Below are 9,968 nucleotides of genomic sequence, written 5' to 3' on the forward strand. Positions count from 1 at the left end.
CATAAATCTTGTGATGAGGTTTAATGTAGACGGTACCATTAGGTCGTCGTTCATAATCGCTTGGGTTGAAAGGTACGAAAGTGCAGTTCAAATTCAACAACAGTCTTGTTTCGTTTAATGTGAAATCAACGGGTACTGTTTTTTCACTCTGGGAAATGGGCGTGTCAGTTTGTAGTGGGTGTAAACTGACGGTGCTTTTACATTTTCCAACGTATGGGTCATACAATTCGTTAGCAGCACAGTACCAAACGTGTTTTATATTTCGCTCGCAATGCATTTTTCTGTCTTTGACTGTAACCTTGTTCTCAAAGGAGGAAGTAAAATCAAACAGGATAGTCAGGGGCGGTACAGAGATGGGCGGTAAAGTGTCCTCTTTAGTAAAAGTGAAAGAGTCCGAAGTTCCATAGGAACAATCAATCTTCAAAGCGCTTGGCTTAAATCCGTTACACAATGCGCATTGCAAATTTCGAAATCTTATTGTTTTGTTCTTTCTGATTAAACAAACAGGAAAAGCATACCCAAGGCATTGTGATTGGCAGTTCGATCCATTTTTCTCCCGACCAATCCCGGAACAGTCTTCAAAACGAGGGATGCATTGCTTCAAGTATTGCCCCCAAGTTTTTCTGATTTTTACTGAACAGTTGGCATGCGCAAAGCGCATAAAATCACTAAGATTGAACGCCGTTGTGTTAAACCATTTATTGCAATTCGCCTCAAGTTTCCAGTAGGTTGTATTCACTGCTCCATTGCACCTTGCACAAAAAACACTTCTGTAAGTAATGCGCCTGTCGCGATCAAACACGGGCCAGTCATTAAACAGATCACTTTGGTCTTCATTCTGACATTTACTGCGCACAATATCATCTTTCCAGTTCCTTGGGCATGTGCTTCGGACTGCAAAACCAACATACTCTGGTCCGTGTTGGTTTACGACAAGGCGACAGATTTCATGTTGGCTTAGTGGGTTTCCTCGAGGGTTGACTCGTTTTCTGCACCTTTAAAAGATATCGATAGCGATAATAACCACTTGATTAAAGTTTAATTATAACATAAACAGAAGAAAAAAGCACGTTTTGATTGGTCAATGACCGTATACAATTTGCCCATGGGTGAATGGTTATGACGAAAACACCTGACGCCGTGCGCCGGGAAAAATGCTAATCCTCTCAAACTCCAGTAAAGACTGACCACACTACTCAAGAAAATGCCGAGATTTCTTGGCAGCTTTATTGAAAAGACTTTTAACCCGTTAACGGGTATTTTACTCGAACCATCGGCAAAGCGATTTGCAAGCCTAAGTGAAAGCCAACTCGACGAGTTAGAGAGTGACAGGCATTCATATGATGTTACAAACTGTCACAAGATGTTTTGGTTAAGTTATACAACAAGCAGAAAGCGGTTCAGCTTGTACTATCGAATTACAGCCGGTTTGTTTAAGCCCTCAAGAAGCTACAGTCCACTTGGCTATCACCTCGTGAGAAATTACCATTGGATCAATTACCATTATAAATAGGAGAATATAGAAGCAGGAGCCGATACACCATTGAATAATTGTGAATTGTTTTGTACTGTTTCAGCTAGTCAAACCAGGGCTCTTAATTTACAGAGAAAATTTGACTGTATGAAAGGTATGTTCATGTGCATAAATTAATGCTCACCGAAGACAATAACACAAAAAAAACTCAAGTGATCCTCGCACTTCGCTGGACAATTTACGCAAGGGGCCAGTTTCCTATTCTCACGGTTGGACTGGATCTTGCATGAAATGGAGGCTAGTGCGGGCAAATTAATTTGCATTTGAAAAGATTTGCCTGCATTAGCCTCCATTTGATGCTAGATCCAGTCCAGCCGTGAGAATTCGAAAATAGTCTATTCAAGTGGCTTCAACGGGATTCGAATCCAGGCCCTCTGCGATGTCGGCGCAATGCTCTATAGATTCTATAGCTTATATAGGAGATCTATATTATATAGCGATTCCGATGCAAAGCTCTGTCTATAGATTATATTATATAGGTTAGATAGATTCAGAAGCTCATGACCTTGAAGGAGGGGGGTGAATAGGGGTCAACAAATCCGTCACTCCGTGCTAATTTTTCGCAAAATCCGCCAATCCGCAGATATTTTTACAAAAATCCGAAATCGCAGCACTGTTAGAGAAGTGAGCACCTAAGAACATTCAGTATTTTACTGCGAAGATCATAGCTTCACTTGATTTCATATCCGCAGTTCATATATGGTTCATTTTATATACCATTTCATCATTGATTCATTCCTCACGGGACCATTAGAACCCACATTTGACCAGCTCTCAACGTCAGTGGTTTCATAGCTCAGTTGGTTAGAGCGTCGCACCGGAATCGCGAGGTCACGGGTTCAAACCCCGTTGAAGTCCTGAATTTTCAGGCTTCTCTACGCAATTGCAAAAATTGCGCTCATAACTGCGAAGATCATAGCTTCACTTGATTAGTAACTTAACTGACGTTAAAGAAATACCTATCATAAAATTAGCCTACTGTTTATCGGCACTTAGCGCCCAAATCTCGTAGTCGTTCCTAACAAGAACTTGGACCCTCTATCGAGTTCTGAAACGAGAGTTTCCGTCTCCTCCTCATCAGAGCTACTGTCATATTCAGTCACCTCATCGTCAGCATTGTCTGGCCGGAAGCCGAAATTCTGGGGTCCTAGAGTTTTCTGGAGGCCGATTGCAGTGAAGGTCAAAGATGTGTTACAGCGGTGTGACACATGTGTTAGACGCACCTCTCAACGACTTTTTCTCGAAATGTTTCCATGACGGTACTCCATGAATTTGCATAGCAACATTTGATTTACGTCCACCTAAATTTCATTTTCATCTACTGATAACCGCTATAATCTAATTTAGTTCTAAGGTCAGGCAGAAAAAAATTGAAACCGACCACCAAGTTAATTTCCGCGATCCGCACTTCAAAACAAACAAAATCCATAATCCACGCTGAAGTATTAAAGAAATCCGTGATCCGCTGAGCGTTCAAAATCCGCCAATACGCAATTGGGTATGGGTGTGCGGCCCGCTTGCCAAAACCCTTACCCTATTTATGACCAAAATCTGCGATTTTCCCCACCCTATTTATGACCTGACCAAAAATTTGATACCCAATTTGTGACCTGACCTTTAAATCAATACCCTGGTGCAGACCTGCCTTATAATTATTTCCCTAGTTCAGACCAATGTTAAAGGCAATGTTTATCTGCTTTTATTAGGTAGGTTACATGACAAAGAAGTAGCTTCTAAATAAAAAACAAATTCAAGACTAGAGTGCAAAAATGAATACCTTATTTATGACCAAAATGGCGGAAAATTGGCCAAAATCGATACCCTATTTATGACCAAAACGGCTGAAAAACCTTACCCTTTGGGGCCGCACATACCTATATAGCCCATGTAAGGGAGTACCCCCCCCGGGACCTATTCACCCCACTCTTAAAGAGTTGTAAGTTACGCGCTTCAAGGTCATGTTCTTCTGTAGAGCATATAGGTTACTAGATTATACAGGTTATATAGACAGTCGCTTAAAATTCTTTACTTACAATTTGTTGAAATCAAAGCAGCAGTCGCCATATTCGTCACAAAATTTATCGCAGAAACATCGTAATGATTCCGAGCCGTCCTTCGAAATATCCGAAGCGTTTCTCTCGTCCACACCACACCTATTGCTGCAACTGTATCTCTCTATGTTCCCACTCCAATAAAAATTATCTGCTTGAAAATTACGGATTTGCTCAGTCCAGTTTGTTCCCTGCAGATCTACGCAGATGCAAATAATCATGTAAGACTCAGAACTGAATAAACGGTAAGGAAAAACATGTCAGTGGACGAAAACAAAAGATCTCTCATCAGCTTCTTTTGTTCGTCTACTAGCATTTGTACATTACATCATTATCATCTGTCTCTAGAGATTTCTTGCAAACCATCTATTGAGAACAAAAAAGAGAGCCACTATTGTAAGTTCAGAGGAAATGCCTTAATAGGCCACTAAAAATACCATAATACTCTTTGTTTGCCCCCCAATATATATACTTTTTGGATAATTATAGCATTGTTTCCAGCTTTTCTTGGGACTTAGAATGGTCCTAAGAGAAAATAAGAACAGTGCTTATGCAAAATTTTGGAAAGCAAACAAAGAGTATTATGGTACTTTTGAAAGTGGCCTAGACTATGTTACTTGTTATAGAGCGTTTTCACACACGTAACTAAAATGGATGCTAATTTAATGAAGCAGAAGAAACTATTTGCATAAAAATAGAAGTCAATTCCCCCAGGATTAGTCTGGAACACCGACATGGCAGCCGTTTCTTTGTTTTGGAACACCAACATGGCCGCCGTGACGTCACTTGATAACGCTCTACTGTCAAGAGTGGTATGCGATGTCGATGGTCTGTTATGTTACTCTGAGGACTGCTTTAGGCTTGTATGAGTGCACCTGTGGTTAAATTCTCGCGTAGGGAAGTATTTGCAGAAGTACAGCGATCTTTAGAAAGCGCTCCATTCTCGATCGTAAGCCGTTACACCAGTAGAGGTCTCCACTCTTGTAATCTGAAGATTCTTTTGTGAGGACAGAACGCAGCACATTAAACTAGAATTAAAGGTATTTGGAGGACGCCAGAAACTGACGAGGAATTTTCAAGTTTTATCTCCAAAGAGCCACACCGTTCATAACACTTTTAATTCTGGAATGATTATACACACTTTCAATGCCAAACGAGTGTTCGCGAAATTCTTACAATAACGGGAAATAATACTTTTAGATCGGCGTTCTCGTCGCCGTCGTGTTCGTCCTTGGTTAAGCTCCAATTAATGTGTCAAGCGGAACCTCATTGGCTGTCCAAACAAAGAATTATTTTGCTTCAGTGCTTGAAACCATAAAAAATAATTATTTTTAAATAGAAATCTTCTCCACTGTTATCAAGTTGTTTATCAGCGTTGGGGGCTGTTGGTGAAGTTTGATGTTAGTGAGACGACGACGGCTACGAGAATGCGATGAAACAATAGGACCAACGGACAAAAACAAAAGCTCTGGCTCGGGTTGCTCGAAGCACGGTTAGCGCTAACCAGCGTTAAATACCATGCCGGGAAACCTATAGGTTTTGATACCTCTTGTCCAACGGTTAGCGTTAACCTGAGGCCTCGAGGAACCGGCCCCTGTACGCCCTGCACGTGTGGCTAGTCTTGTGTACATTTGTATGCCGTTCTGGCTCTGACAACGACGTGAATTGGCCACATTTGAGATGACGGGGAAAAGTTTTCTCTCTAAATATCCACACTGCCTTTCTCACCTATTTTATTCCTGTAATGTTGATACACAGACTTCCCATGCCTAGCGAATTGACGTAAATGGGAAATTATTACAATAAGGGGAAAAAAATATTCTTAGACAACGTTCTCATAGCCGACATCATCATCCTTGCTTGAGGTCCCTATTAAACTCGAACACGAGCTATAAATGGCGTGGTACCACAAGCACATGCAGATGTTTATTAATCAACAGTGCATGCATGCAGAGCTCTGCGATAATTTATGCAATAAAAACCCTAAAAAGCAACGTGTCCGTAATAAGTTTTAAGATTTCTCATCCTGTAGATGGTGACTTTAAGATCTAAGATGTGGTCATCAACAAGAACACCACAAAACAACAATAAAAAGAGGAACGGATGGAACACAATTGTGCGGCACGCATTTTTGCACATATGTTTGCGGTGCTCTTCACAACAACAACAACGTGAAATCACCAAATTTGAGGTTTTGATGACAACGCGAGCTTACAATTTTAAATCTTCCATTCTCTATCTTTAATCTGTAACTGCTCATACCGTTTTATTTTTAGGAGAGTTCACCCACATTGTACGACGCGAACGAGATGGAATAATCGCGAAAGACTTATTATAAGATATTGCCAATTTCTATATTGGGATGATGTTTTCGTCGAAGTTGCCGTCGGAGATCTTAAAGTACAACGGTGACGTCAACGGAAACTTTGTTAAAAAATTACAACTTTGCATTTTCCAAGCTTTTTCGTCATTAGTGCTGTTCGTGGAACTTCTATAAGCTACCCGAACTATTCAGGAACTGAAGTGGGAGGAACGGTGTTGAAACCAGGCGAAAAAAAATAAAATTCGCCACTTTGTGCTCACGTAGTCCTCAGAGATTGAGATTTGGTCATTTCACGTTGTAGAATTGCAGAGAAATCAAAATGTACAAAGTATCTCACCGCACATGCAGATCGATTGTTTCGCTTATTAATAGCTATTATTTGGTGACGTTATCGTTGACGCCGCCGTCGCTTATTTCCCTATGGTCGTTGCCATTTGAAACGGTCGATGCCTGGGAGTTGTGTCTCGCTGGTCATATGAGTTAGGGTTCGGATTAGGGTTCTGTTTAGGGTGAGGCCTAAGAACCCGAGTTCGAGTCTTGAAATTTTGGGACTCTTTTTTTCCTCCAGTTTTTCTTTTATAAATGTTTTTTTTTTCCTTTTTTGTCTTAATTTTTGTTAATAAATTTTCTTAGTTTGTTTCTTTTAATTTTCTTTGAAGTGAAGTGTGTAGTCGACCGTTGTAAATGGCAATGACCCTTTTAAAAGGCAAAGCGACCGTTTCAAATGGCAACGACCGTTTACGAAAGGGAAATTTGCGCCGCCGTCGTAGAATTTTGAGATGTGAGGCCCTTCCAGCGGGGGTCTTTGTTCCCTTGTTCCCCTTAAATATTTCCTTGTGTTTCCTTGTTCCCCATATTGCTTTCAAACTTGTTCCCAGCTTTTTGATCCCTTGTTCCCTAAAGTATTTGTTTCCCTGTTCCCAGTTCAAATTAGCCATAACTAACCATGTTCCCATGTTCCCCAAAACCCCTGGGAGGGCTTCTAATATCGTTTAGCTGTTTCGTCTCTGTGTTGCTGTTTGTTGATCGCCATCTTGAATATTTCGTCGTGCTTGAACGAACTCGAATAAGAGCACAGACAGAAGCGACTCATTTGATAACAATGCGTTCGCATGTTTAAGAGCAAAATAGACTTTGGCCAGCACTAGAGACTATTCTTTTCGGGTTCTCATTTATTTGAAGAGAAGAAGGAAGCTAGAAAGGAATAAAAGAAAAGAATATTTAAAGGAAACAGATAAGAAAAGTGCCATACCCTCAATAGACGGGGTGCAGTTCCATCCCATTGAAGACATGAGAAAGGAAATCAAGGCCTCTCGAACTTCAGTTGGAAGAGGCTGAGGATCGCTTGAAGGTCCTGTGTCATTGGCTTCATCAGGTAGTCCACGAAAGGGAAGAGTACTCGGAAGTAACACGGGCATTGATGGCGAAGGTTTTGAGGGCAACGATGCAGATGCTGTGGCAAGAATATTTCCTATAATCAAGTTGAAATTATGTTTAAAAAAGTTAAAAAGAGAACGTCACCATAGATGATTATTGCTTTTACTGATTGCAACCTCTTCTATGGCCGTGATCAATTTTTATTCAATAAGACGTCGCCTCTTCTTGTTTGTTAACTCGGTGTTGTGGTCTGTCTTCTGTGGTGTATCATGGTTGGGAGAGTAAATGCTCGGAGATATTAGCTACACCAAGCTACTCTAAAAATCCGAGGGTAAATAAAGATGTATGATATATGATATGATAATATATGAATTCATTTATTAAAATCTACCTGTGCTTTGAGCTTGGGCTGGTCCACAGATTTTTATTCCACAAAACGTCGCAACAAGTAATACAACTGCTGGGACGACACAGGGATGAATGTACATCATTTTGTATGCACCTGTGTTCTCGTAAAGTTGCGAATCGTCAAAATGGATTTATCTCCAAAGTCGTGTCCTGGTAAAAACAAACAAAGAAACTAATTAGTCCCACTCCTAACCTTCGCTCTTGAATTCGTAGCTGACGTTCGTATTTGAAAGATGGAATGTAATTACATCCCTAAAAGTATACTGAGAGTCTTAAAAATAAGGAACTGACATTACTTGTGAAAATTTTAAATTTCGTGGCTGGTATGACGCGGCGTTTCGTCTCGGCCAAGAGACTCATCAGATACTTTTCGAATTCCAGCAAACTCGAGAAGCATCGCGCGCGAAGTCCCGTTAGCTAGGTCAAGATGTTAGCAGTCTGGCCTTCTATCGCAGAAGGATTCCCAACCGCAAAGTTCACGAGTTATATGCAATAAAAAATTGCAATTTTTTATTGCATATAACTCGTGAAGGCCAGACTGCTAACATCTTGACTTCGCGAACGGGACTTTGAGCGCGATGCTCAACGAGTTTGCTGGAATTCGAAAAGTATCTGATGAGTCTCTTGGCCGAGACGAAACGCCGCGTCATACCAGCCACGAAATTTAAATTCTTCACAAGAATTGACATTAAGCAATAATATTAAAGATCCAATTCTTTCGCGCTAATTTAAACGTTCTTCGCTTCTTGCTATTACTATTGTTGCAATATAAGTTTGAATCATTACAGCTGAAGGATACACTAATATCTTGCTAGATATCTCGGAGAAACAGGTTAAAATATTAATCATGCAGCCCAGTATACCTCACTATGATGATGATGCTTTGTTCTTTTCATTGAATAAAATTAAAGATTAAATGAATAGGCTAGTTTCGAATAGACCATATTCGTATTCGTATTCGATTTGGTACACGTGATCAAAACAGGAAAGTAAAGAGTTATTAAAAATACGACGTTTGCTCTAACAGGTCATGACATCGGGCTTCTAAGAGGCTTCTTGTCCGACTTTTATTGGAAACAGTTTAACTTTCATTGTCATGCTGATTGTATATCTATACACAGTTGCGAAAAAAACAAAAACAAAACAAAACAAAAAAACTGCGATGCCTGTTGAAAAGGTTGAACTTCCATTAAAAAAAATAAATATATATATATATATATATATATATATATATATATATATATATATATATATATAATCACATTTCTACCCTCTTAGCTTTTGGCAATTAAAAATTTCTTGTATGGACAACTGAAACAACACTCTTTTAGCTGAACCGGGCGGATTCCAATCCTAAATCCTTGAGGAAAAACATTTTTAAAATTGTCCACACTAAAAACACTTGCGATTTTCCTTGTTTTTATTATCACATGTTTTCAATTTGACTTATCGTAAAGTTGAAACCGATCTGACAGAATAATGCGTATCTCGTCGGATTTCAGCTTTCGGAATGAACTATGCGCAGGACTCAAAGCTGTTTGATGTGGTTCAAAACTCTTGCAGGATTATGAACATCTCGTGAAAAGCGCCTTAACCAACTTGTATTAAAATGCCGAGGTCAACATATGTCGAAAAAATTCAATTCGCTGTTTTAAGCTCACCTGGTTATGTGATATTTACGTCCTTTCTCACTCACCCAATTTCCATGATTGATTAGACAAAAGGAAGCAACTGTTTGGAAAGTTCCAACATGCAGGAACCCACATAGAAAAGTGAAAGAGGAAATTCAAAGACCCAGGTTTATATGTTTAACTGGTCCTTTTAAAAGGTTAGATCATTAAATAAATTGGCATTGCCAGCATAGAATTATCACAAAAAGATGGATGCAAATGAAGGTGATGGGAAAATTAATTGAACTCTTTGCACGGTATATTCTACCCTTACGTCTTCTGTCAGAATATTCTACCCTAAAGGGTACAGATACAGATAAATACGTCGGCAAAACGGAGCATCTTAATATGATAGCAAAAATATTTATAAAAAAACTCTTAAGTAACTTCTCCAACAAGTGGAGATGGAGAGTAATAGCACGCTTCCTTTTTTGGGCATCCAGCTGCTCAACAAACATACACATGTTGAGACTAAGGTGTACGTTACAACCCACAAATACTGGCTCCCTGCTACACTACAAAAGCCATGTAGCTAGAACACCGGTACAAACGTGGATTATTAAAAACGATGCTTGATCGTGCATTTCGACTTTCATCCAATTGGC

At 39.8% G+C, this 9,968-nt stretch overlaps 1 protein-coding gene across 1 annotated transcript; it reads right to left on the reverse strand.

Annotated features, from left to right (window-relative positions):
• Positions 1-707: 707 nt before the first annotated feature.
• LOC138054622 (uncharacterized) lies at positions 708-9,450 on the reverse strand. The gene is made up of 4 exons (XM_068901116.1): positions 9,355-9,450; positions 7,677-7,843; positions 7,161-7,379; positions 708-995 (listed from the first exon to the last, which is right to left on the reverse strand). Exons 2-4 carry the CDS (start codon positions 7,774-7,776, stop codon positions 958-960), a joined length of 357 nt encoding a protein of 118 aa, XP_068757217.1. The 5' UTR covers positions 7,777-7,843; positions 9,355-9,450; the 3' UTR covers positions 708-957.
• Positions 9,451-9,968: the final 518 nt, after the last annotated feature.

This window comes from Montipora capricornis, chromosome 6, assembly GCF_036669925.1.
Source record: "Montipora capricornis isolate CH-2021 chromosome 6, ASM3666992v2, whole genome shotgun sequence".
In the NCBI taxonomy this organism is placed as follows: domain Eukaryota; kingdom Metazoa; phylum Cnidaria; class Anthozoa; order Scleractinia; family Acroporidae; genus Montipora; species Montipora capricornis.